Below are 27,849 nucleotides of genomic sequence, written 5' to 3'. Positions count from 1 at the left end.
AGAGAGAAAAGTTTGCTCATAAGGAATAAAACAGCCAATAAATGAATGGTTTGCTAATAAAGTCTACATTAATTTGTAATGTCTGAAAATGTCATTTTTTTTCCTGGTAACTTTGTAAGGGCCCTGTCAACTATGCCTTTTAGGCTGTGACTAGCAGTGAAATCTATGTGATCATCAACAAGAATAACAAACTACTTGGGCTAGTTTTAATTGAATATTTGTGGCATGTCATAAAATACAGGATAATTAGGATGCTGTTGGTTGGGCAGAATTGAGTAATTTTGGCAACACTTGATTAAGCTTTGCAGAGGAGATGAAGGGCTATTGCCACTTAGCGCATGTGATGGCAGTGTGATTAATGGAAATAGGAACCCTGGTATGGAAGGAGCGTCTTGGGCACTGTTTCTGTTGTGAGCTCAGAAGCAGGGACTGCTTAATAGTGATGGCAGGGTGATAACTTCTACAGCTTAAGGGAAGGAAATCTTTTCTCTGCTTTTCCAGTGTCTTGCATAGGTCCTCTCTGTTTCTGTGTCTTCAGCCCTGGCATCAAATTCAACTGCTAGGTCTTCTTTCAAAAAAACGGTTAGTGGAACCAATAATAGCTAAGTGACCCTGTTGAAGTCAGGTCTGTGATGTTACATATATCTGTCAGAATTTTCCTGGAAGAATGCAAATTTACAGTAAATGCAGCACTGAAAGCAAAAATATTGTTCTGTAATACATTTCTGCACAGGTCAGCATATTGTCAGTACATTATGAAAGCCTGGCAGCAGAGGTAGTCTTTCTCAGTCTCTTACTCATTTTCCAGGAACATAAATGAAGATGATTTCATGTTGAGTAAAGAATAAAACATTTTTATTCTCATTTCTAGACTCTAAATAATTATTAAGTGCAATACAAAGACTGTAAGGTAATTAGCTTTTCAACCCAGTATTGACCAATAACAGATTCTACTAATGGTGGGAATTGTGTTAATGAGAAGTTTGCAAGAGAAAGATTTATATGCATTCATCATATGCAGATTTCATAACATGAGATTTTGTGTTATGAATAGAAGCTTTGAGCCAGTTACTAAGAAAATAACGAGGCTACAGTATGCAAGAATTTAGCCATGGAGGAATGAAGATTATATTCTAGGTCTCAATTTTGAGTTTCTTCTGAATGGCTTATCATGTTGTTCTTGCATGCAAGCTGTAAATTCAGGTGATCATATCTATTCAACACATTCTAACTCATCTTCATAGTTCCATGGTCCCAAGCTACAAAGCACTTTTTTTTTTTTTTTTTTGCTGTACATTGTTCTTTTTGTTTGTTTGGTTTGTTGTTTGTTTTTTTTTTCCTTTGCTCTGGGTGTCAGCTTGAAATCGTCTAGTTAGCTTGATCCCTGTTCTGTCATTGTATAGGAAAAGGAGGAAGGGGAATGTAAAGAAGGCATAATGCTCTGCTGCCTCATGGAGCACACCTCCCACAGAATCCTAATCTCCGAAGACAAAAGCTGAGAGCATCAAGCCACGCCAAGCTAACATGCTTGGCAGTCCTCCTCCATCAGCCATCAGGTAACATGTTTGTATATAGCTATCTGTGATTTAACACATGGGTATGCCTACTCTGCTTAACTTTATCATGTGGCCCATCGATAATGGGGTGGGTGTCTTGTTCAGATAAAGAATACTTTTTCTGTTTTACATCAGTGGGGACTACTCATTGTCCTGGCTAGTGGGAGGAATAACAGAGATCATTTGCCATGCAATGCATGCAAAGATAGGCAGGACAGGAACTAGGATCCCATTAAATTCTTCAAAGGCTGCCACAGAGCTCTACAGTTTCCAGTTTGAAGCAGCTGTGCTTCAGATCACTCAAAGACACAGTACTGTATCTAAGAAGCTATAAGGCTTGTGGTTATACTTGGATTCTCCAGAATTCTAGCTAAGAATTTACTAAAATCAGGAAGGATAAGGACTTTATAAATTATTAGCTTGTGCGTTGCTGTTGTCAGACAGTCAAGTTTCTAATAGGTATTGTTAGATGAATCTCTACCTCTCAGGTTCACAGAAGGTTGCTGTACTTCAAACTGAACAATGTTTCTGTCTGGCTTGGCTGTCATTCTGTTTCTTCATAATCTTTAACAAATCCCTGATTACCTATGATATTACCACCTCTCATCAAGAAAGGGCTCCTTTTATAGTTAGAATCTCCCCATAAAACTAATCCCCAGAAGAAACAGTAGTTTCCCTCTATATTCTAGATTCCAGTGGTAAGTTAAGGAGGTAAAAACTGGTCTGCAAAGCAAAACATATTCAGGCAAAGTATCTGCAGTATTATTTCACAGTGTGGCCACTTTTGATGACCTACCTTATACCTGTGTCTCCTTTAAAAGAATATTCCGTTGACATTGCCAACACTGGCTCATTAAGGTAAGAGGAGATTAATTTCATTTAAAATGAAATTGTTATGAAACCTCAAGGTGAGCTTTATAAAGACAGTATTGGCAGTACATCCTGGGAAGATGACTGTATCTGCTTTACTTGATGGGAAATAAAAAAATAGAGAAGTCTCTCCTCAGACTTAACACAGTGCGTTTGGCTTCCTGAATTTTAAGCAAAGCCATATTGCAAGAAAAAATGCAGGCAGCAACTGGAACAGAATCAGTGACTTAGCTAAATCACATAGAGCAGTATCTCTTTCATGTTAGAGCAAAACAATATTAGTGCTTGTGTCATAATACATTGCTGCTTAATAAAGGCAGAAATAACTCATCTCTTTTCAGCTAATTCCTGTTCAGCTTCCCCAGGTATAAAACACTTATTAAAGAAAGTTTAGCAGCTGTACTGTTCTCTGAGGCATGAAAAATCTTGATTAAGGTCTCTATACTGGAGTCAATGAAGCTTGAACCTTGATATACTGGGACACATGGAAGGGACAACCTAGCTTTCTGCTCCACAGTGCCCTGCTGGCTAGTCCTCAGAGGACTGTTTGTTTTGGGCTCTGAAAAGCAGTTTGCCAGACCTCCTGCCTATGAGACAGGCATCATTTTATGTCTGCCTATCTATCTGCAAGGATAAGAGCAGCAAACAAAAAGCTGTGGCTATGGAGGAAAAAGACAGGATAGTTTAAGCAGCATTTGAGGCTGGCATTCCTGCTTTGGACAAAGAAGAGGGTGGATGTTTGGGGGGAAAAATCACCTTAATTTTTTTATACTAAGATGTTGGATTTGAGGAAGACCTTTTAGCTGTCCATTATAGTTGTCATAACTATGTGCCTCAAACTATAATGTAAGCCACCACCTGAACTATACTTGAATATGACTGGATTAAAAGTGTTAATGATAGGTAATTAGTGACTGATGCAAGTTGGTTGTGTCAATGATTCAAGTTCTCTGAAAGAAACTGGTGAAAATCTTAATAAATTATCCTACATTGTTAGCTCCTTCATCTGTGTAACAGGGCAAAGTTTGGACTACATAATTTTTGAGATGGTTTCGTCTCAAGATGAAACATGTTGAGAGTGTTTCTTCAGCTGTCATGGTGTTAGTGACTTGAATGACTTTTCCAGGGAGCTGCAAGGAAGTAGTTCAGATACATGAAGTTCCTGATGCTGATTGTCTTCAGCAGTGCTCTTGAGATCTCTATTTTCCTGGGGCTGAAGCCTTTTCATTTGTCTGGGTGGAGGAACATAAGGCTGAGGAAGGAAGATCTGACAGATGCTCTTATAATTATTCTTTCCATTTGATTTTTGCTTTTATATGTTTCTGCAAAGAAACATAGATATAATGAGGTTTGAATAGCATTATGCGTCCAAGAGGCATAAAACGTACCATAGAGATGGAGTGTTAGCTGCTACACGTACAAGGGTATTTCAGTCACAGGATTAACTGAGTTTTGATTCCTGCGTTCTTCTAATGTTTTCCCTGTATTCCTGGGTATGTTCTACAGGACTTTCATCTAGATCTGAAAAGTGGGAGAAAAGCTTTATGTAGTGTTTGGTTTTTGCATTTGCTCAGTTTTGTTTGTCAGCCCGTGAAGTAAATGAAAGATACTTAATTGCTTTTTCATTTGTTTTCACTGATTATGAAATGTAAGATTAAAAAAATAATAATAATAATCCAGATTTCCCTGGAAGAGATTTCATCTGTGCTGTAAACCTGGAGCCCCTTTTTGTAACTCCTACTCATCGGCTGCTATTGCAAAATACCTTAGCAAGGAAGGAAAGGATAGCAGGTGGAACGAGGCCACCTGAGCAAAACAGTGATTGGGAGATTACGGTTATAGAATCCAGAATCGTGAAAAAAAACCAACATTTTTTATGATTAATGAAGATTAGTTAATGAGTAACTAGCAAAGAACAGTTCACACCTCTGCACCGTCGTTATTTAGATGTAATTGGCTTTACTGAGATCACATGGCTATCGCATTTTATTTGTATAACCTTGTCTGATTTACTAAAAATCACTGGGGTGTTTTTACAAGTGTTTTTTTTTTTATTATTATTATTAAAGCAGAGAGGCTGACTCATTGTTCTTAATCCATCTGTATACAGACAGTCTCTGATATGCTTGCCACCATCCATATTTAGGGAAATATCCAGAAACAGTGAGACTACATACTTCTGTGAGTGTAAATGGCAGCAAATTCAGGCCTTTGGTCTGGTCATCATCTTTTCCATTCTGTCTTCTCTCCATGTAGTTTGCTGTTGTTTTTTGCTATACCAGTTGTTTAATGTCTTGCAAAATCATTGGAATTGAAACATTTACACTGAAAAGTACTGCAACACTATTGCTCCCATATAGACAGGTAGTAATATTAAATATACTTGGTAATAGGTAGATACAATTGGAAATATACGCCACTGTGTTGAAGTGCTCTGTTATGAAGTAATTCACATCCTCTCTGGATAAAAGTTTTTTTCTGAAAGACTGTAAAGTTTTAGAAGAACCTCGTACCACCTTTTTTATAGTCACCAATATATGAGGGTGTGTTTTTCCAGGGATGCATCCAGAAAATGTAGATGGAAAACCAAAAGTTAATAGTTTGCACTAAAAAAAGCAGCTGTAAAAAGCAGTAGCTTCTTATTTGACACTTCTTTTTCTTCAGTGTCAACAATTCATATCTATTTAGGTGAGAAAAACAAGTTATTACTTCAGAAAATGTTATTCAAAGATACAGCGCCTGGAGGTGAGCTGGACTTAGTGTTTACCTATTTATCACATACTTTTCAGCTCCATTCTGAATTTCATGGTCTTTGCAGATATCTGAAAAACAGAAATAAAAATTTAAAACTCAAATTACCCAAGGAGCTATGGCAATAGTATAGTAACATTGTGAGAATCAGCAAAATACTGAGGTCACAACTTTGAATATTGAAAAATACAATATAACTATAGAGAAAGATAAATGCCATGATTTTGAACTTCTTGCTTAAGGCACTTGGTGATTGATTTTCCAACTATAAGACTCATAAAGCATGTCAAATTGTGCATCAAAATTCTTTATGTGGGCAGAATAATCAAATACTTTTAAGTTTTACTACTTAGAGGTACACTAATATTTACTAGTACCAGGGAAAATAGATTTACCTGCTTTAGACAAGCAAATTGAAGCTACAGCAGGCATAGTGATATAATTGCATTAGGGCTTTGCAATGTTTTTGTTAGTCTAAGATCTAACTCACTGACCCTTTTCCACAGGCATATTAAAGCTTTTTTAGGTTACAAACTGGGAACAGAATAGTAGAATTTTTGTGACCTCATATGAAGGAATTTCTTTGGTAAAAATCCATCTGGAATAGTTTGCTTTCAGTGGGAAATGCCACAAAATTAGTTTTAAAATTGTTAAGGGATTGCTTTCTAATCACTCAACGATTGTCCTGTGCTAGAGACTGTAAGAACTAAAAAACAAAGACATTCGGTATTCTATCATTTGCATTCATCTGGTATATTTTGTTTGCAACCATACAGATCTTAACTCATTCATATAGAAAGAAGAAAAAAAAATAAAAAATATTTACTAGTATTCTAACAGCCGCAGCTGTTACTGTCTTTAATTTAATAAATACTGTTGACAATAAACTTACACCCTTTGGGTGAACCTACAGGATGGAGAAAAAGTGAAAGATATAATGGGAAGGATAATGAATGTAGAGACTGCACACAAATTCATGTTAACACCCATCCAAGCTGGACTAGTCCAGTTCTCCCTAGAAAACTCCTGTTTCAGGCTGGAGAATGCAGTATTCACTGGAGAGATACCAACTTAGTTACCAGGCACAATTACCACGTCCTGAAGAATTTCCCATATATCAGGAAATCTGTTGCCAGGATGTCTAAAATGAGAAACTGAAATATGTCCTCACTCTAAGTGCTGCAGGAACTGCACGGTGCCTGTTAGCACTGTTCTGTTTCGGTGACATCCCACCATGGTTTTCCAGCCCATACCATTCTCTGCTACTGTATTCACCTGTGGGCAAAGGAGGATATGCAAACAAAACTAGATATAGCTAAGCGACCTGTTCCCAAATACAGCGGAGTAAAATAAATTTACCTGGTATATTTATAACTTGTACTGAATTGATTACAGAGACAAACGGAGACATGTACATTTCTCCTTGGGCTGATTTAACCGAAGAATTCAGAAGCTAGGCTTAGAGGAAAAAGTAATGCTTAATTCATTAGAGCATATAAAGTATTCTGTAAAGTATGCTGTATTACAGTGTTTTCCATGGCAATTTGTTCTCTGTAGACGAGTACATGCAGACCACCCCTGGGGACAACTTGTCATCTCTTTTGTTATACTCAGCTCTTAGAATAATTTTCCGTAATTCTGAACCACAAATGATTTGGTCATCAGAGGGGTAAATGCTCCTGTGTAACCATGAGTATAGAATAAGAGTGGCACAAGGATGATCACATTTTTCATTGGTGCCTCCACTGAGTTAAACAGATCAACCTCAGGGATTATTTTTTTCTCCAATCCAGAAGATAAAGAAGCTATATATGAATAAAGATAGTTTTTATTTATTTATTTATTTATTTTTATCAGTAAAATATTTTTGAAGTAGCTTGTACTTTAAGGCTCATTTGGTCTTGGATTGGTACCTCCACAGCTCTATGAACTGCACTTCTCTGATTCACCTTCCTTCCTCAGAATCAGGTTGAAGCTTTATATGGGAGGATGAGAGAATATGGAGGTAATGATTGTCATCTACAGTGGTGCAGCTTTGCTGAAGAGAACAAACCATATTTGTTAATAGCTTAAGACCTGTTAGCCCATCTAAATAGTGCCACTCTTGCCATCCTACCTTCTGGACGGGTCCTCACAGGCAGGGTCCTGTAACTGCTGCATGGCACAAGGTAGCGGAAAGGTAATGAATCCAAGTGTTTGGAGCTGTAGGTGCAGTCTTGAGCTGTAGGGTATTTCTATCAGAGCAGCGTGTGCAGGGTTGCTTATTCTCAAAGAGAAAGTTACCCCCCGATAGCCACTAATAATATAACTCCTAAATGAGTAGTGGGGAAAAGCAAAGGCCTGCTTAAGGGCTGATTAGATCACTGGTAGCTTGTGCATTTACACACACCCCTTGTTACCTTATCATAAGATGAGCAAATATTTGTGCTAGCGGCCACAAATTTATGAAGAGTATATACAGCATATGCACCTGGAATTCCCTAATGCCTTACAGGCATTCAGCGCATACTGTTTACATTAGTGCTATGATACAGCTATGAATGACAGGAATCGGTAGTGTTGCTGTTCTTACTACTGTTCTGTGAAAGCCAGCAACCGGATCAAGGCTGCATTCTTATTTCTTAAAAGCATCCAAGCACCTGTCACATATTTCTTGTACTTATTGCCACAAGTTGAATTTCGAATCAGAAGCCAAATGGATGGTTTCAGATCTTACTTCAATCCACACTTAAGCATCCAATCTCACAGCAGAAATATACTGTAGCAAAAAAATCCCCATGCTCCAGGGGATTCTACATTATGTACAGGGTTAACAGGAAAGAGCAGGCCTGATTACTTGTAGTACAGGAGTTGCAGAGCAGCAGAAATATTGTTTTCTTTCAATGATTAATGTGCTCAATAAAAGTGTAGCATCTGCTGCCAGTTTTCATTAACAAATAAATGAAAAACAAACCCGCGTGGTAGGCAGTGTGTCTGGGGACAGCTTAAACAGGACTGAGCTGCTTTAGATTTCAGCTATTTTCTTTAGGACAACAGTGTGGAGCACTTTCTTGTTTATAGGATAAACACAAGGGATTGAAGCGATCTGTGTTAGCACACAGGAGTGGTTGCCAACCCATAACATTGTGCAGAATGCAAAAATTCCACAGCTTGCTCCCCTGGGAGTCATAGGCTATAATCTTCTTGCATGTCGGTTTCAGTGTAAATAACAGTTAAATCATCAGAACAGACAAGTTGCCAGTAAAACTTTGAATAAAGTTATTAGTTAGTTCATTTTCCTTCCTTCATAATACAAGTTCGGCAAGCTCAGAGCTCAGTCCCTATATTGGTTCAGGGGAAATGTGGTATTCCACACCACATTACTACAGGTAATACACAAATGTCAGGCTGAAAACGTCTGCTTTTTTAGCTTCCTCACAACCGAGTAGAGACTCTGGAAAGCAATGCGTCACTTTATTTTTAGCCTTATTTCCTGTGGAAACGGGGTTTATTTGATCATGGTGTCTTTCTCTTCCACCTTTTATCTTTATAACTTTTTAACCATATTGGTCAGTTCCACCTTCAGCAGGACAAGGAACCGTGTCTCAACACAGGGGACGGTCACAGTGCCTCCAAAGAGACATCACAGAACCCACCCTGCAGAGAACCCTTGTGAGGACATCATTCCCGTGGAAGTTTTGATCAACAACTGCTGACTGAGGTCAGTTCGTGAAACTGTAAGAAGCTGATCTGTCTTAGCTCTGATATCACTCAAACTGTCTTCCTTCTTGGAAGTTTGATGTCACTCAAGGGGATATCAGACTGGGCCTGGCTTTGCATCTATGACAAGATCTAAACTGAATCAGTCTCAAGATTTGTAACAATTGGATTATTGCTTCCAGCATTTCCAGATAGTTTCAGGCTCCTTTTTAATGAGGTTGTGTTCTTTTAAACAAATACGCAGAGAATATTTCCTGCAATAATATTCTTCAGACACATGGAAGGCTAACAATCTCCAGAGATAAGTGCTTGCATATTTGTAAACATATGACTTATTAATTCATAGAGAAAATATACCACAGAGTAGCAAAAATATTTTAGTACTACAAACAAAAGATGCATAACTGTCACAAACTGACAGTGATAGTAATAGGTAATAGGGCAATCCCTTGCAGCTTATGTGATGAGGAACAGCAATGGCTTGGGAACTTAATGTATTTGTTCTAAAACCTAGTGAGTACTCTGAGCTTAATGGCAATTCAGAGAAACTAGCTGTACCTTCGACTGTACCTGTGATCTATGCTGAAACCAAGGAAACCTTCCCTATAAATGTTAGATAGGAGACCAATTCATCTGTATTGCTGTTCCCATAAAATCAGCCTCTCCCAATTATTCTCTCTGCAAAGAGCAGTATGTCTCCAGATAGAACAGAATAAGCTAGATTTCACAAGGGCTAAGCTGACATGCATCAAAAAACATACTTACCAAATACTTAGGATTGGTTTTACAGTTTTCCAGCACAGGCCTTTAGTGCTTAGTACAAATTTGTTACTCATGTTACTTGTTTGGTCACATACTGAAGAGGATTTCATGTTACCAACAGGATCTAGTCCTCAGACATGATGTAATGTATCATCAATATGCAAATGTGATTATTTGCTAATGAACAGACATCCCTCTATACTTCAGTTGCATCACAATTTTTGAGCTTGTATTCTTTCTGTGGTGATTATGTTCCCTGTCTAGCATGAGTCATCAGACTCCTCAGGTATGTACAGAGTGTGCTGTGCAGAATGATGCATGGAGCAGGTGTGGCGAAGGACAGGGCAGTTCAACTAAAAGGAAATTGAAATGTATTTTAAAAGAGAATGTACAAATACTTTAGTGTTTGATTTCCAGGGTGGTGATTAATTGTGAACTGTGAGATAAGAACATACAGGGCAAATAAGAGCAACAGCCGTTTGTTATATCATGTAGTAGATTCACCTCTGGTTTAAGCTGGCTTTTGGTGGTATGAACCAGAAAGCATGGACTCTGGCAGTGTAAAGAGAAGTGAAAGCCTGAATGCCCCCTCTCTCGTGAATTCTTGGGGCTGGCAAGCTGGTCATAGAGGCCACTGATCTCAGCAGCCTGTGCTGGCTGAGATTTTCTGGTTCTCTGTGAGTCATTACAAATGCTACCCCTATCGGGTGTGATGGTGAAAAATTAAAATGTGGCCTATCCACATGTAAACACAAACTGTAACCATGCTAAAGCTGTTCCTACTCATTTACTTGTACTTGCTTGTGGTAGAGAACAAATCTTGGCTTGCATGTGCATTCTGAGTTCAGGCAATATGGAATGACTGGATTTAAACTGTGTACTCTAATGTTGGCATGTGATTTGCAGGCTCAGGTGGTGCTGTGTGTCATCAGATTTTGTCCAGCTTACACCTGAGCTAGCTTAAAGAGCAAAAGAACTTTGGAGCTTTTACCTCTTTCCCTTGGATTTATAAAATCGTTGTACACATTGGTACAACTTGCAGTCCCAGCTAAAAGCCGTAAAATTTGCTATGTTCCAGGTCATAAATTGGGGTGAGATGGCAGCACTGTGTGATGAGGCTTGCACAATAACCACCCAGCTTATACCTGACTCAAGGCTTTGCTATTAATTCCTCACTTCCACAAACAAAATTCACATCCTGTTCTTTTTCCACTCTCTGCTCTAAAAAGAATACCTCCTATTACCTGCCACAAACAGAAATCTCTTTCTAGACAGTATAAAATTCCTCAAGATGTAATGCAGTGAAGCAAGATCATCTCTGAAATGCGGTTATGCATTTCCCCATTGCCCAGTGCCTCACACCACTGGAAAATGAAATGGGTTCCTGGCATGAGCATTTCTGCTGTTATCTAACTCTCACTGTATTTCATGTCAATTATTAACATCAGAATGATGATAGAAATCTTAACACATGTTAACAAACTGGACTCCTACATCATTTTTCTTACTCTATTATTTTGCCCTGTGATCTTTGTTTTGCAGCCTACCTTTCTCCATCTCCCTTTCCAACGTGTTCTCACAACCTCAGTGCTTGGGGCTAAGATATTATTTTCAGATCTAGGAGGGCAGGTTGCAAATGCTGTTTGCTATCTTTTCCAGACGAAGATGTTGTTCATCATATATATCTTCTGTTTATGACTTAATTTTACCCAGTTCTACCACAAGGATTTTAACAGAATTTAGCAGATACCAGAAAATGACTAAGCTGAACCCTCAGATCAGAGCATATTTGGATATATTAAGGAAAAAATGTAATATCTACGTAAGTGCAAAATTTTTTTTCTCGTTGGGTCAATTATGTAATGCTTTTCCAGTGAATTTAAGACCCAGTGATGCTCCTTTTCTTTTTCTGAAGGTAATAAATAATTTCGTGGAAAACCCACTAAATGCTAACGAAGTGAACACTCCAGTTATGTAAAGCTCAGGGTTAGGGCGAGGGATGTACGTTCCAGGCACTTGGAATGAAGCATGAATACAAGGTGCTGATTTTGCTCTGCTCTGCTCCCAGTGTGGGTTAGAAACAGTACAAGTTGACCATACAACACTTAGGGCTCTCCAGCTGAGATGGCTCAATGTGTATCCAGTCCCCAGAAAACTAATTGTGGTGCAGCATATGCATTGGGGATGGAGAAGAATGTAACTAGAGCTGTGTCTTTCTGCTATTTCTTTTCAGAGGATGCAGTTTTAAGCTTTGCCATCTGGCAAGTGTCAAAGCAGATCTCCATCTTCTTTAGCATTCTGTAGGGTTGGGTCTTAGGGAAGAGATTCAGGGAGCCAGAACCTGCCTCTTGACAACCTCACTAACCCTGCCTCGTCAAACAGAAAGTGGATATATACCCTGAATCTGACTAAAGAGGAGGTGGGGGAGTCAAAGAATAGCAGGACTAAACTCATGGTATGCAGACTTCCCAACAGGATAAATACAAACAGTATCCAGTACTGAGTGTCTCACCCCTATGCTTTTTTACTACCATAATGTAATTGCATGTGTGCAAAAGGCATCCTGTCTGTGTCCTTTCTTTTTGTTATTGACTATTGCCAGGTACCTGAGCACATGAATGTATTGGGTTTATGTGGCAAGGTTTTGGGAGCAGGGGGGCTGCAGGGGTGGCCTCTGTGAGCAGAGCCCAGCAACAGCCCCATGTCAGAGCAGAGCCAGCTCCAGCTGCTCCAAAGGGAATTGCCACTGGCCAGAGCCAAGCTGGTGAGTGATGCTGAGTGGGCCTCTGGGAGAGCACATTTAAGAAAGGAAAAATGCAACAGCAGCTGGGAGAGGGGAGTGAAAGCGTGGTTGTTGTGGAGTTAAACTGTCTATCAGGGTGAAACCACCACAACAAAATACAGAAATCAGCCAAAAAAAAAAAAATAGTGGAAACATTCTTTACAGTTGAATCTTCCCCAGCTTCATGTAGTCATACCAGAGGAGCTGTTCTAGCACTGAATGTGTGACCTAGTGATTTATTCCCAAGAGTCACAGTCTGTTACTTTTTCTCTTTTTCTTTCTCAACAAGAAAAAAGTTGCCAGGGCTAATCTTTAGATGCAAGTGCACTCATCTTTGAAAGAGAATGGATCTCTGAATCAGAATTCTGTGAGAAGACAGGGTGCTAAATGACAAGAAGGCTGTAGGTTGCTTCTGTACAGGCCATCCATTAGAAAAAGCAGTATATTAAACATTATCAGAAAGAATCAGTGATCCAGGCATCTAGACTTCCTACTTTTAAATTCATAGAAAATATGCCATTGCAGAGCCCCCTTGGATTACAGAGCAGTGTAGGTCAGTCATGAAAGTATAGCTCCTATTTTCAATCATTGGTATGTTTTCTCTTTTTGCCTGTAAGGTGATTCAGTCTGGAAGGGTTTTGTTTGTTTGTTTGTTTGTTTGTTTTTGCTTAATTTCACATCAAACCATCTATTAAATGTAGAAACCTTGTAAAATCAGGAGCATCTAATCAGGTCTGTTACTGTAAATGCTGAAGTCCTGTAACAGATTCCCCCGATAAACCTTAGGAAAGCAGGACAAATTCCTACTTAGAAAGAGAAGAGGTAGTGATAGGTTCTGATAGACAAAATGAGTCTGCAATCCATCCATCTGTTCAGCAAAGTACATCAGAAGAGTCCCTTGCTATTCCATTTTCTTTTGTGTTAACTGTGGCTAGCTGCTATATTACATAGAATGATGGAGATATTATATCTGCCACCACTTTTTTGAACCCTTTTTCATATTCTGTATTTTGTGGAACTCCCTGTGTTTCACTATGGATGGAATTGGTATCCAGCTTCACTGTGCCAAGGTCAAGGACTAAATGAAACTTACTGTGTTTAGGATGCTGTGCAATCCCAGATACCCTTGATAATGTGTTGTTTCACAATGTATTATTTCATGTTCACAGGCAGTGGGAAAACTGAATGCTAGATCTGAGCGTATGGCCAACAAATGTGGCAGCTCTCCTTCCCCTGGAGCAAAGCTCATCCCCAACCCAGCCACAAAATGGCTCTGAATGAGTAATGTACGTTATTCTGAAATATACACACATGCAGCAGTGTGGAAAATCAAAGTTATATCCATAGAATTTACCCAGTTTAGTCAGACTGGTATCTCTCTCCTTTCAGAAACTCAAAGAAAACAACCTGACTTTTTCTTTTTTTCATTTAGATGATTTTAAAGATCATTATTTTATGTACACAAGGATATTTAAAAATATTGACAACCACATCACCTTTAAATGTGGTTTAAAAATGTCTGTGAAGATGGGAATAGTGAAGATTTTCAGCTGATCTCTTTGAGATTGTACCATTTCAAACTGTTTTTCAGCCAGGGTAATATACAAGTATGCATTTGGCTTATGTGCAGAGCAGATGATGAGAGTAAAAGAAAAGAGCAAATAAGAAGTCTGATTAAGCAGAGACTGTTCTAGAACTGGCTACAGAATCCTTTGTATTGTTCCTTAACAAAATAAACACAGAATATAATCTATTATTTGCTTGCTGTGTTGTTCTCCTAGCTGGTAGAATGAAAGACAAATGGCAGAACCCAGATCCATAGACTTGCCTTTCATTTGAAGGGAAATATATTTTCCCAATTAAATTGGCTCAGGAAAAAAAAAAAAAATATATATATATAAAAAACGCTAGTAAGTGGCCCATTCACCAGTCGCCCATTCACCACTAGAAAACTGGCATATTTGAAGTGTAAGTAATGGATTAGATGAAAATTAACTGTATTTGCAAGACAAATTGCTCAAGTCTTGGGGAGGGTAACAGGGCACTACTTTCTTCTATCCCACAAGTCTTCCGTTGTTTTCAGCATTTGTTCATCCATTGAATCATTGACTGATCGGTTTACATGCTGCAGCAGTGGGACAGGGGTAAACATCTTAAATTATTAGGAGTTAGATAAATGCAGAATGTTTTTTGTGTATACTATTTATCATTCTACTTGCTCACTGAAGCCAATCCATGAAAAGAATTTTAAACCTGTTCAATACTTTTCCCCATCTTTGATTCTGGGGAATGTTATTAAATTTTTGCTGGATTACTTGAGTCCATAGTCTTGCTAGAATTCTTATAGATCAAAAAAAAAAAAATCTGTAGTCTATGACTGCCATGTTTAAAGTGCAGGGTATTCATTCACTACTGCTGTTGAGTTCAATAGGAGCCAAATGTTTCTGAATTTCTCTGGCTTGCAGCCTGCAATGGTTGTTTGCACCACCTGCAGAGGGAGGGGTGTTTTAATGCACCCCAAAATCTAACTGCAATCTGCTGCTGCAAAGAAGGTGTCTGCCTTCCTGCTGAGCACTCCAGATGCTTCCCTCACATTGGCAAAGTGCTTGTCTAAGTCCACATATAGCCAGACAGTTGAAGCTGTAGAAAGCCCACCAAGTAACTAGCTGGTTATTTAACCAGCTGGCAAAATTGTTTTTTGCCAGATTAACTCCACAAACTGGCTCACTGTGGTGTTAAATGAGTGCCAGGGCAAGATTCAAAGGAGAAGCAGAAACACAGGATGAGGAATCCACAGTTAACCCACCTGGACCACATTTAAAAACACATCTGAAGTGTGAATCTTGTATTAACAAAAAGGATGTAGGAGCAGATACTGCCTTTACAATGCATTTAATTTCTGCAGAACAGAACTATCCAGCGTGTCTCATGTGGTTTCTTCCTATGTTTCTCCTGTGGATGCTGGTAATACCTAATTGTGAGAGAGCTAATTATGCATTTCGGCCAAATTGACGGTTATGAAAGGCTTGGTTGTTTTTTAAAACATGTTTTTGTTTTTTACCTGAGTAGAAATTCAGCTTTTTAGTTGTTCAAAGTTCTGATTTTTGCAGGGTCTAGCAACCTGACAGTTTTAAAGTATCGGATGTTAGCTGGTGCAAAAAAGTGTCCTTTGTTTTGAGAATAACATTGGTGTTAGAAAAGAGTATTTATTTTGCAATATACTGCGATTGTGAAAAAGATGTTGAGAAGCAGAGGTCATAAACATGCTGTTAGAAAAGGTTCTCTTCAGTAAACAGGATTTATGATGAGATTTATTATACTGATTTCAAGAACAATTCCAGAAGGAATTCTTTTGGAGTTGTTGTGGTTTAACCAAAACCAGGACAGGAGTGAGAGAGGATTTATTTTAGGAAATGTAATAGAAATAATAAATTATCATAATACATGAAGCACTGAGTTATACAGTGATATACCAGTATACGGAATCTCCATCCCTAGAGCTATTCAGAAGTTGTCTGGATACAGTTCTTGGCAACCTGCTCTAGGTGGCCCTGCCTGAGCAGGGGAGCTGGACTAGATGACCTCCAGAGGTCCCTTCCAACCTAAACCATTCTGTGACACCAGTAATATATAAAGAAATGGTGAAAACACAATAATAGTATCAGCATTAAAATCCATTAATTGTTGAAAGAATTTTACGCTTCCTAATAGAAGCATGTTCTGAAAGTCACATTCTATGAAAAACGAATTTCATAGGAACTTCATGATTTTTTCCCCCCAGTTTGGTTTTATAATTAATATGAGTATTTAATATACACAGTATTAGTTGGAATGGAAATATCACCAATATCACCAATGAGGCCAAACAGGGAGGTAGAACTTGATGTGGCAACCTAATGTTACCTCATGAAATGAAAATGAAGAAAATGATGCAGTGGTTTCTAGGACAGCCCACTGTTTTTAATATGTAGAATCTGAGTCAAGATCAGAGATGATGGTAGTCTTCATTGCATAAATAAATGATGATCAAGGTTTGTTGTACTTTTTTATTGTTTTTCTAATAATACATTTTCTATTCACAATTGTGATAAGTCAAAATGCAGTATCTGCCTGGCAGCAGGTAATGTATTGTCAGTAATCCCTGTTCAAGTAATTTTGCTTAACTGAACCTCTTAGTTATCCTTGGACGTGTCACTGTGAGACTTACAGCAGATAGACTACTTCAGTGAGCTGAAGAATGTGCTATTATGGCATGTGGTTTCTGTTCTATATCATTTTGTAGCTGTAGTATGGGTTATATAGTTGCATGGGTGAGTATCATAACCCATAATTCTTTTCTAAAATGGGTTACCTGAGACAGAGTCCTTTTTGATTTGGCCGTTGATGCACTGCAATGGCAGAATTGGAGATTGTACTTGCACATAACTGCTCAGTTTTATTCTTTCTCCAAGTCTCCAGAATACACATTAATGTTGCCATCCCTAACCCATCGGTGTATAAAAGGCACATGGTGCCATGATGGATTTCCAGTAGGCATGTAGAAGTTTTAAGGCCAGTGATCTGGGGATTTCTCATTTGGACTGTAATTATTATGTATCATCAGTGTTCAAGGAGGGAAATTAAAAGGTGAACAGGCAGAGAAAAGTGCTACTAAGATGATCAAGGAATTGTAGGCTTTGGTCATAGCATAAAAGACAACATGTTTAATTAAGCAAAACAGAGGCAATGTTGCAGCTAGCAGATAGTGTTGGCACAGGAACCGAAACATAAATTGGCTAAGAATAAATCTGCAGTGCAATTTCACGTAAGGTTCATTAGAGCTAAGAAAGTCTGAAATACTCTTCCGAGAGAAGTAGTAAAAGGGAAAAAATTATCTAATTTCAAGTCGGAATATAATACTTTTATGAAAGGATGATATAATGCAGTGCCATAAAAGGCAACTGTATTCAAATAATCATGAGATCACCCTGCACTCAGTGTTGCTATAATCCTAAACTCCTATGTACCATTTGAAAGCCTGAGCAGAATTATTACCAATTGCGGGCAACAAATTCATTATCACAGACCAAGGCTATCCTTTGCACTAAAACCAGTGCTATCACAGTTTTTAACAGGTTGCTTATAGTGGGTATTGGTTAAGCAAGGACAGGCAGGGAAGGCTATGCTGTTGTAACTGGTACAGCACAGAGGACAAACATCTGCAAACTGCAACCCTGCGTCATCTGCTACTGAGAGTCATGCATGGACATACATGGACAGAAGCAACACAGGTGAGCTAGTGTTACTGCCATGGGCTTCTCTCTTTTCATGCCTATTTATTTATTTATAATTACAGTTTACAATAATCTTAATTATTCAATGCTGTCATTACAGCCTGCTATTAAGGCATTACTACCTTTGTGTTAAGGTGATTCTTGAAATACCATGCTGCCCTCTTGAGGTTGCATAATATATGTTTTGATTTTTATTTTTTTTTAGGCTGTTACTGGGGAGAAAAAGACATTTTAATGAAAATCTGTTTCTTATGGAAATAAGTAGATTAGAGATATCCACTTCAAAGCCTTTTCTGTGTTTTGGATGTCCAAAAGGAACTGGGCATGCAAGTCCTTGCAGAAGTCTGTCTTAATTTCTCCACCCTAACTTTGAATATTTAGAGGATCATGAGCAGAAGTGCTAGTGATTGGGAGTAAAGCCTGATAGGGTTGTTCAGTTAGAAATTTTTTTCTATTTAGATTTGAACACAGAAGCGACAAATGCGAGGAATCATGTTTCTAGTACTCTGGCATTGTCCAGCACTCCTGCAAGAATTTGGTCTTGTTACTGTCATACAGTGACTAATGTCCACTACTGCAGAGGTTTTGCACCCTGATTTATTTGTTATTTTTTTTTTTACAGTTTCTTCCAACTGTGTTGTCTCATTAGAAATGATTGCTTAAGAGAACTAAATGTGCCTAGATCGGCTGAATAAGGGCTGCAAGTGGTTACAAGAAGCGTTGTAATGCATGTGCAAAGTATAAGCACAGAGGAGGAAGACTGTATGACAGAAATCACTTTTGATAGTTGGCTTTTTTTAACACTTTAAAAAAAGGAAAGCTGCTACAGATGTTCTGTGTAATATGTAATAGTCGCTCTTTAATTGCATAACGTGAGACTAGATGGACAATGGTGGGAATGCCATGCAGTGAAGTAGGTTGCCTAATTTCTTGTTTTTCATTTATTGGTCTGGGAATCAATTTATAGTACAGTGTGTTCAGCAGAGACAAACAGAATGGAACAAAAGGTCCCACGTGTTCCTACACAACTGAAAGGCTTGGATTTGGCAGAATATGAAGAGATGTTTTAGCCATCTGTCTTCTCTCCTTCTGCTCCACAGTGCCTATGCCATTGCAAGGGGTTCCCAGAGAAGATGAATGATAGCAGCTAGAACAAGCAGAAGCAAGCAGGCAGCAATTTCTAGCAACAGAAAGTTTCACAGAACTCCTACTGCCTTAACTAAAGGCAAAGGTTTCCTTCTGTCCATCTAGTTTTAGAATATTTGCTGCCTCTCCCTAAAGGTTCATTTCAAGCCTTGGTTGAGTCAGTATGATTGGGACTTGGTCAGTGCAAGGTGTGGTGAAACTTGTTTCAGACTGGCTGCCATGCTTGCAGACAATAATTTGTTGGCAATGAGGGTGGGAATTACTGGCAGTTGTAAGAGCATGCCAAAATGAATTTGCATTATAAAATTTCCATTCCAGCTCCTCAAAAAGGAATCATAGGTCAATGTACTCCATCTCCATTCTACCTGTGTTGACTAGAAATTAGTAGTTGTACTTCACTGAGCAAATACCCTTAGAATGCGTAATGCCAGCGCACCTCAGAACCACCACCATTCCAGACACTAGTGCTACTAAGCATAGGAGAAGTACTTATTTTTAATATCATATAAAGCTCCTTTTGCTGTCTTACATGGGAAAACCAATGTCCTTCTCTGGCCTCTTCTAAAATCCCTGAAAATAGGCAACGGTCAATGTATTTATTTGTTCAAGTGTAGATACAGATGCTTCAAAGCCAGTATTTTTATATGCAAAACTTCCAGGCCCCAAGTACTGTGCTTCCTCATACATATTGTCAAGTATTCTTCTATTCTCTCTGTAATGATTGGCACATTTGATGAATAAACATCACTACAAATTAGAAGAATATGAATAAAAAGTGAGCTGGAAGTGTTTACAGTTGACTATGAAAAAGAAGTTCTTTTTTCACAGTTTGCCTGGTTGAAAACCAAACATTTACATTCACTTTTTCCAATTATTAAGTACATACTTCCAGATCAGGAAATACATGAACACCATGGCTAGCAACCATGGAAGGAAAAAAAAAAAAAAGTTTTATTTCATGTATGGAATAATGTAATTAGAAATAATTTGAGAAGCAGGACTGATGACACACACACACACACACACACAAAAAAAAAGTAAGTAAGTTTCTTTTTGAAAATGAATCCTATTTACTGACACGGTCATTTCTGACAAATGAAACTGTCTTTATGTGGAGAGAGCTTAACTGAGTATAATCTCTTTCCTTTCTGTAAGGAAGAATAGATACGCTTTCTTCCTCAAGGCATTATGCCTCTTCAGCTTCTTTCCTGCCTGATACAGTATTCCTTTTCATTTGTGTTGTACGTAATTTCATAGAGACTTGCAAACTGAAAATACTATCATGTCCTCATGCCCTAGGATATCAATGCACAAGTACAGCCAAAAAATACCGAATAGGGAAAAGACTTTTGTTCAGCTGCCTCACATTCTCTTTTGTGATGTTTTCCTGTGTTCCCTTTTTAAAGGTCTGTTTACTGGAGAGGGGAGTAATAGATAAAAAGGAAAGGAAGTTAAGGGGCATTAGAGCTGTGAGTCCCTTTTTCTTTATAGCACTGACATCACTTTCAAGAGGAGAATACGGGACACAGTGGGCATAAAAATGCACCCTGAACCTTTTATTAGTTCCACTTCTGTTGCATAATTTTAGCAGGACGGTCTACCCTTCCCCATTACATTTGGGCTACATCTGTCCCACTGTAAACTGCAGAAGTTTTGGGGGTAGGATTTGACTTTCTGCCTGATTCTGCAGCATTTAACATAAGACTAGGGCTACATAAATTATGTTCAACACATCTTGCTACACACTATTAAAAATATACTCAACAGGATACGTCAAAACCTGGAACTAAATTCCCACTGCTACGTAAGTAAAAGGCAAAAAGCAAAATGTCACACAGAAACCAAGAAACAAACCCTCCAAGTTTTGTGATGGGCATTCATACTTGTGAGCACAGAGCAGTACTGAGGTACGTAGAGCACCGAGTGGTACCGTAGATAGGTAATGATATTGCTCATAAAATGTGCGTTGGCAAGCTTTATTTAAGACCAAGACTATGAGGAGTTGTAAAACACTGTGCATATCACACAGCTTTCATCTAGCTACACATGGAAAATTCAAATGCATGGTGATGAATGGTGCTGAGTCACCTGGCCAAAGTGCACCTGTAAGGCTGTGTACCCATATGAGGATGCCAAATTGAGAAGAGGGGTTTCTGAAAAGAAGCCCCGAACTGTTAAATGGGGGTGCAGAGGAGGTGTCCCAGGCCCTAAAAGGCCATCCTACAGTCCTGATGTTCCAGGTGCACAGCTTGCCTACCTCTGAGATTCAAGCAGTGTCAGATCACTTTAATGGGCCCTGTCTAGCCCCACTCTACAGCAGCCAGCCACATCATGCTCAGGCTCCATCTTAAAGCTGGTAAGATCTTCACCCACCCTATATCTGCTAGAGTCCTTAGCCCTTTGTTTGAATTTCACATACCTTCTTCTAATTTCCAGTTTAAATGCATGACCTTATTATGCCCTATTACTTTTAAGCAAACATTCTCCTTAGGTTTATATGGCTCTTCCTCCTACCTGCTGGATATATAAATATACTTCTGTTTGTTTCAACCTTTGCTTGCCAGGTTAAACATGGAAAGATCTTCCAGCTCATCAGAATTTTCCCTAGTGGTGCTTCTCTATTGTTGTCCCAACGTCGACTGTGGTTGTCTGGAATCATCCACAGCTACGTAGTTACCTATTTTTCATGGAAGGTCCTTCCCTGAAACAAAAAATGGTGTTACGTAATATCACAGAAGCTGGACTCCCACTATTAGGGTCTCTTTCAGGACTGGAGACCTCAGTGTCTGTCAGAAGAGAAAAAGCTCAACAGGGACCGTGTACTACCATAGTTTATCCAAACACAGTGACATTTGTGCTGCTAATTATCAAAAGAGAATCTTGTACTTTTCATAGGATAACATCTATCATCTGAAACAATTCCTGTAGAAACTGCCACTTATAACAAAATAAAAAAAAGGGGGGGGGGTGGAGAAAGGGATAGGGCAGGTGAGACACTAAGAGCAGAAGTGGTAGGAATGTTGTTGTAAGGGTCCGTGCCTGACAGGGAGCATTTAAACCAAAGATACAAAATTGGATCCCTTTCTCTTTATACCTTGTTTTAGGGCTTACTCCTTTCTGTCCTGCAGGAGGACATGATGTTTTACTTATTTATTTTCATTCTTTTTTATTCTAAATTATATTAGAAACAACTGTGGACAGCATCACTCCTTGTATGCAAATATGGTATCTACAAGAATATAGCTGTCACAACCCAGACTGTACAAACATACCTAACATCTAGGGTAAATACTCAGGAGCCAGAGACCTTTCCAGCTGCAATATTCTGCTTTTCATAATACAGATATACGAGTTATTTTCAAAGGAATAGACTGTGACACATCCACGGTTCTGGGACAAATTTTAATACTATTGCAAACATACATAGCTACATTATGAGCAAAATTTCTGAAAGAACTCTCAGAACTAGGGACATGATAAGAACTGATAACAAATGGGTAGATATTTTTTCAAAAATACCTTATAGTCTGTCTCTTTGGCAGATTGGTTCTTCAGAAATTTGTTTATTTGAGATAATGTATACACAGACAGAACAATGTATAACTTTATAAGCCAAGTATGCTCCTGATTACATTTTCCTTATAACCTCTAGAGAAGAGTTTTTTGGCCTTTCTGTGCATCACAAGATATTCCAACTGTAAACTTGCTAACACATCTCACATGCAAAAAACATCATAGAGCTGATGTTGAGATTTATGTACTTTTCATTCTTTTTTTTTTAGCTTCTAGAAGTAAATGGAAAATGCTATCATACATTTCCTAGTTTTCCATTCATTGCCGTGAAATTAACATTAAATGGGGATAATGCTCGTGCATACTTCTTTTTAATTTCTGCTGTTATCCTGGTGAAACATCTGAGTTCTGAAACCTAAGCACCTGCATGCATTTAAGTAGGAGCTTTGTTTCTGTGTGTTACATTTCATCCATTATCTCCTGCTGACCTCTGTCAGTGTCTTATTTCCCTGATATAACATGTTACAGCCTTAACTATTATCAGGAACACTCAAGCTTTTGTATGTGGTACAAATATGCATCAGTAAACAAAAGCAGCAGCTGTAAACTCTGCATCTATGACCTATCCTGTTTTATATACTACTTTTTTTTAAAAAAAAATAATAAAAAAAAAAATTATACATAACATGCAGCTCAACAACTAGCTCAAGTTTATTTTGCCTGAAGCCATGTGACCTTGAACTCTGACACTGTCTGATTTCAGGCTAAACAAGGTAGGTCTGGAAAATTGCAAAGAAACGGGAAATGACTTTGGTGATTCAGTAAGGACACTTGCAGGTGGTTCAGAGAGGACACACGATCATTCAGTAAGGACACACTTTCTCCTGAGTTGGTACGGAACATGATGAGAGGCACAGTTTTATTATTAAAGATGATGGCCAAAGTGAAATTTCATCCAAGACTTGCATATTCTCTCGTTATAATTTACAAATAATATCTTTCTATCTTTGCACACTTTATGTCCAAACTAGAGGAATGGATCAGAGTATGAAACAAATCAAACGTAAAGCATTACTGTATTATTAACTAGTAGTAAGTTGTTTCTGTCTCAGAATTGGAGAGATGTAAACAAGAAGAAATTTGATCTCAACAGAGCCAAATACAATTTTTGATGAAATCTTATACAGAGGTTCTGTGAGAACAAAATTCACTTTCAGCACCAGTTCTTGTAGAAGTGTACATTTACGAAGCTGTGTGCACCTGAAATGAAAACATAGTACAACTTAAGCAGATTTAACAAAGATTACTTGGGCTTGTCACAGGTTTTGGAGGTCTTAGTAATAGCAGGTGTCCATAGACATTATGGGCTTTTTAGCAGCCAGTATTACTTTAGTAAAATTTCTTATGCAAATGTTTTTATGGCTTTAAGATAACATATTTTACATTGCTACAGTAATCCTTGGGTAACTGTAATTAATAAGAATATTAAGGTACACAATTTGTCATCTCAAATTCTGTTTCTTGGCAGCGGATCATTTTGTTTCGCTTGGTTTCATTCTGCTACTGTATATTGTTTCTTCTGAAGTGGCACAACTCCAGCTCCTTCAGATACCAGATATGGGGTTTAGTTCTGTTGGTTTATACATTGACCTGGACCATCTACTTTTTAGATAGCTGAGACAAAAATGATGAAAGATGACATATATAGTGAATAGAAATTGTTTTATGTTCTCCCTTAATCGTTTATGCATATACTGCTAGTAAAGTAAGGAAGGAAGTACCCCAGGACTTTAATTCCATGCCTTAACCACAAGCAAAAATATTAAGAACCAAAGAAAATATCTGCACAATTCAGAAAAACTGTCTTGGAAAGAATTTTCTGTCTATGGAGGTAGTTTGAAAAATAGCTGAGAAGATCTGGCATGGAGTACTTTCCACATGCTTCTTATTTGTTCTTACTGCACTGAGGCATGAGAGGAGTAGTTGTGGATTTCCTTATAATATTCAGTGTGTATATAACACTGATGAATTTGAAGTGTAGCTTTCTCTGAAAATGACTGCAAATCGTACTTGCTTATCAATCAGGTCTTCTTGCTGTGCGTATTCAGTTACAGCTTCTAACTTTAATTGAAGAAAAAGGATTACAGAAACATTGCTTCTAACATTAGTCCTAACATTAGTCCCACTGATCTAACTCAGCTAAAACTTACGGAGCTGGATGCACTTTCCTTTACATCAGCTGCATTTCTTATGAGGTTGTAGATGGTGACATGTAAGCAAAGAACCCCTCGTTGTCAAAGAGGTGCTATAGGAATCACTGTAGCCTGCAAATCTGTTCTGGTGCCAGTAATGTCAGATTAGAAAGAACTAATTTGAACTGGCAGTTCCCAAGATTGGAAATTAGAGGGGAAGCATGCGTGGCATCACAGTAGTGTCTTTTTAAAGACACTGTTTCAAACAGAAAATGCATGAAGTGTTAAAAGAGTACCGGCGAACCTAATGCTTTTTCACAATCTTTAAGAAATATATCGTATGGGCTGCGTATTTTTTTCCTCTTTTCTTCTAATTGCCTCTCCATATAATGTTCCCTCTGTGTTTGAGTCAGCCTCGGCTCAGGTGTGCTGGAGTAAGATTTTCCTTAAGTAAACAAGTAAAGATGTCTATCTAATCTTAATTTTAAATAAGCCTTTACAGTCACATAGATAATGCACCATGCAACTTGGCATATTCATTATTTGGACAAAACAGAGCCTGTTCAAATTAAGATCAGATTATCAGTTAAAAGCTTTCTGCAGTGTAAAGTTGTTCAAGCTTCATTGTAAGTAATATTTAAAGTCTTAAATCTACGAGAATGTTTTTACATTTTAAACACTTTTCAAATATTAGATTATGATGAAATATCATTTGTAGGTGACCTTCTGAAGGTCATGGTGAAGAAAAGACTTTTGGGTTGTTTTGGTAACAAGCATATCACCAACAATGGCAAAACAGGACAGATTGAACTTATAAACATTGCATCAGACCTGTTGCTAGAGATAACATGTTTGCTAAACTTCTCAAAATGAGCTGATACCACAAGTCATCTCCTTGTGATCAGCACTAGGACTATTTCCTGCTAAGACTGGATGGTGGCCTGGTAAACTACTGCTTGCCCAAAATATTGAACTTACGAAGTGAGGCTATCTTTATTTTGTGTAAATAAGTACTAGCTTTCTTTGCTGGAAGGACAAAAAAGGTTGCTAGCAAATGCAAATAATGGAAAATACCAGTATGCTAATGATAAAGACATTTAAAATGCATCTATTATTAAGGAAATATTATATTGACAAGTGCAAAATTCATACCTTTCAGTCTTTTCAGACAACATAATGTGTATATTTTGAATTCAGCAAAACTGGGCTTTGATATTTAGATAGGTTCTCTTGTTATGGAACAGGATGCATCTTCTTGAATTTTGGAAGCTAAAAACATAGTAGACTTAGTACTCCAAGAAATAAGGTAGAAGCTTGTTCGGGTTTTGCTGTGTCCCGTTCATCATCTTCTCAGACATCGATTCATGAAGTTATGGAATCTTGCAAAACTAGAGAAAACAGTGAAAGAATTCACTTAATTAGGAAGGCAGGGATAAAAAGAATGTGGAAAATTAAATACATAAAACTAGGCAAGAGCACTTGCCTGCATTTCCAGAAAGAAGTAACTTGAATTGGTAATGATATTCTCACAAAAGTTCCTATTAAAATTATTCCTTAGATCTTCAGGCTAATTTTCAATGGACTGTAAAGCCAGTTTGTATTGTCATGACCCTGTCTAGACCAATGATGAGTCTGTGGGAACCAACATAAACAGGCAAAAAAAACCAGCAAGCATGCTACAAAAGTTGTTCTAGTGGCAGAACAAAAAAGGATGAATATTTGGTATGAAGAAAAGTGACCCCCATGCTTTTGATGAAGAAAATAGCACACAACTTAAATGCTCTCACTGTCTGAAACTTACTTGAAAACCCACTAAGGAAGTACGGACTACTTTACTTTGCTGAGAATGCAAGATAAAATTAGCTTTGCTCTCTGTGCTCTGTACCTCAGACACTTCTGCGTTAAAACAAGCGACACTTTCGGTATGCCTTTGACTCAGTTTTGTTTCATAACTTGGAAGTTTTCTTAGCAAAACAAAATGTCATTGAATTTGCACTTAAATGCAAATATGTGGTTCTCTTCAGATTGGAGGAGAGCAGAATTCAGTCATGACCTGTTACTGTGTATTCTGAATATGCTGAACAATTAAATTTTTGTCTGCAATTGTTATGAGACTGTGACAAAATCTGTGCCGTAGGAATGCATTCACCGCCAGCTCGTCTGCTTCCAATTACCTTAATTTACCTTCAGTGAAGCATGTGGATTAATACAGAAGAAACACGTTGCCTCATGTGCTTACTTCCTAGTTGCTAGAAATGGTTCATTTAAGAGAAGTAACTACTTCACATTGTGCTTCCTGATAAAGATTATATGCAGCATTATGTTACCAAAATCTTCATAAACTAGAAAGTTCTTTGGCATAACTGAAATAGAACACTTATTTCCCTGGCATACATTTTCCATATTTATGAGATGTATGTACAATCCTCTTGTCTGGGTACAAAGCAGTATTTTCTGCCATAAGCCCTCCTCCTATTAAAATAATATGAAAATAGCACCACCATTTTTTTCCCCTACAACTAAAAGTAATTGATGAGCAGATATCTAGTCATACCTATGGTTCACTATTTTTAGAGTCACAAACAACATTTGAGTATTTGTGTTGACATATTTTAAAAAATAAAAACACTACTGGACCTGCAAAAAGGACATACTTCTCATAAGTTTCCTCCAAAATACCCTTTAGCCAAAAGTGAGTTAAAATGATTACAAAGGCACCAGCGTTTGACCTCAATGTTGTGTTCATGGTGCACACGCCCTATTAGTCTCTTGCTTCAGCTACAAATGCTATCTTGAATTTTCCTGTCCTTACAATTATGCATCACCATTATTTAACTAAACTTTATGGTCAGTTTTAACTTTAAGGACGCGGTATTTGCATTCTAAATCCTATGATACTTGATATTCTCATTCTAGATTTGTATTTAATTCAGGTTTTGAGTTACACTCAACCTCATTGTTCCAAGTAATAAGAGTTGATTAGGATGGATATGCACAATACTGCACATAATGAAAAAGTGAGAGACAAAGCTAAATTGCAAAGCCAAGAGTGGAGGTAAAAGACCAGCAATTTGGGATGATTCCGTTTTGGATGACCAACGTGTATGCAAGGCCTTGTTTTCAGAAAATTTCACACAGTGCCAAGGACATGTATGATCACTTCTTGCTAAGCAGGCTAAGTCTGAAAAACACATAGCGTTGTACATTTACAAAGGTGGTGTCATCCTCCTTGCCTAGTTGAAAAGAAAGTGAAAATCTTCCATTCTCAGAAATGTGGTGGTTTTCTTTTCATACTGCCTCCACCA

General features: G+C 38.0%; 2 protein-coding genes across 9 annotated transcripts in view; one reads left to right on the top strand and one right to left on the bottom strand.

Annotated features, from left to right (window-relative positions):
* The window catches only part of LOC310881215 (uncharacterized protein C5orf58 homolog), a 45,940-nt gene that overhangs the window by 659 nt on the left and 17,432 nt on the right, over positions 1 to 27,849 (top strand). Inside the window, exons 1-2 of one of the 3 annotated variants that reach the window (XM_083798249.1) lie at positions 1,454 to 1,556; positions 17,525 to 17,690. In XM_083798249.1, coding sequence (XP_083654375.1) covers positions 17,662 to 17,690 — 29 coding nt within the window. In that variant the 5' untranslated portion in view covers positions 1,454 to 1,556; positions 17,525 to 17,661. Of the gene's footprint in view, positions 1 to 1,403; positions 1,557 to 15,282; positions 17,691 to 27,849 lie in introns of those variants that run through there. The other 2 variants (XM_083798247.1, XM_083798248.1) reach the window with 2 other exon arrangements.
* The window catches only part of LOC310881216 (uncharacterized protein), a 36,625-nt gene continuing 9,609 nt past the window's right edge, over positions 834 to 27,849 (bottom strand). For 2 of the 6 annotated variants that reach the window (XM_083798254.1, XM_083798253.1), the window contains exons 2-6: positions 25,697 to 25,932; positions 21,354 to 21,540; positions 6,349 to 6,452; positions 5,209 to 5,248; positions 834 to 3,748 (exon numbers count right to left, since the gene is read on the bottom strand). In XM_083798254.1, coding sequence (XP_083654380.1) covers positions 3,651 to 3,748; positions 5,209 to 5,248; positions 6,349 to 6,452; positions 21,354 to 21,498 — 387 coding nt within the window. In that variant the 5' untranslated portion in view covers positions 21,499 to 21,540; positions 25,697 to 25,932 and the 3' untranslated portion in view covers positions 834 to 3,650. Of the gene's footprint in view, positions 3,749 to 5,193; positions 5,249 to 6,348; positions 6,453 to 15,781; positions 19,410 to 21,353; positions 21,541 to 21,584; positions 23,613 to 25,696; positions 25,933 to 27,849 lie in introns of those variants that run through there. The other 4 variants (XR_014572202.1, XR_014572203.1, XR_014572204.1 and 1 more) reach the window with 4 other exon arrangements.

The sequence above is a fragment of the Anser anser genome (assembly GCF_964211835.1).
Source record: "Anser anser genome assembly, chromosome: 14".
Taxonomy (NCBI): domain Eukaryota; kingdom Metazoa; phylum Chordata; class Aves; order Anseriformes; family Anatidae; genus Anser; species Anser anser.
Note: the sequence above shows the minus strand (reverse complement) of the source record. Positions and strands in the feature narration are given on the sequence as shown.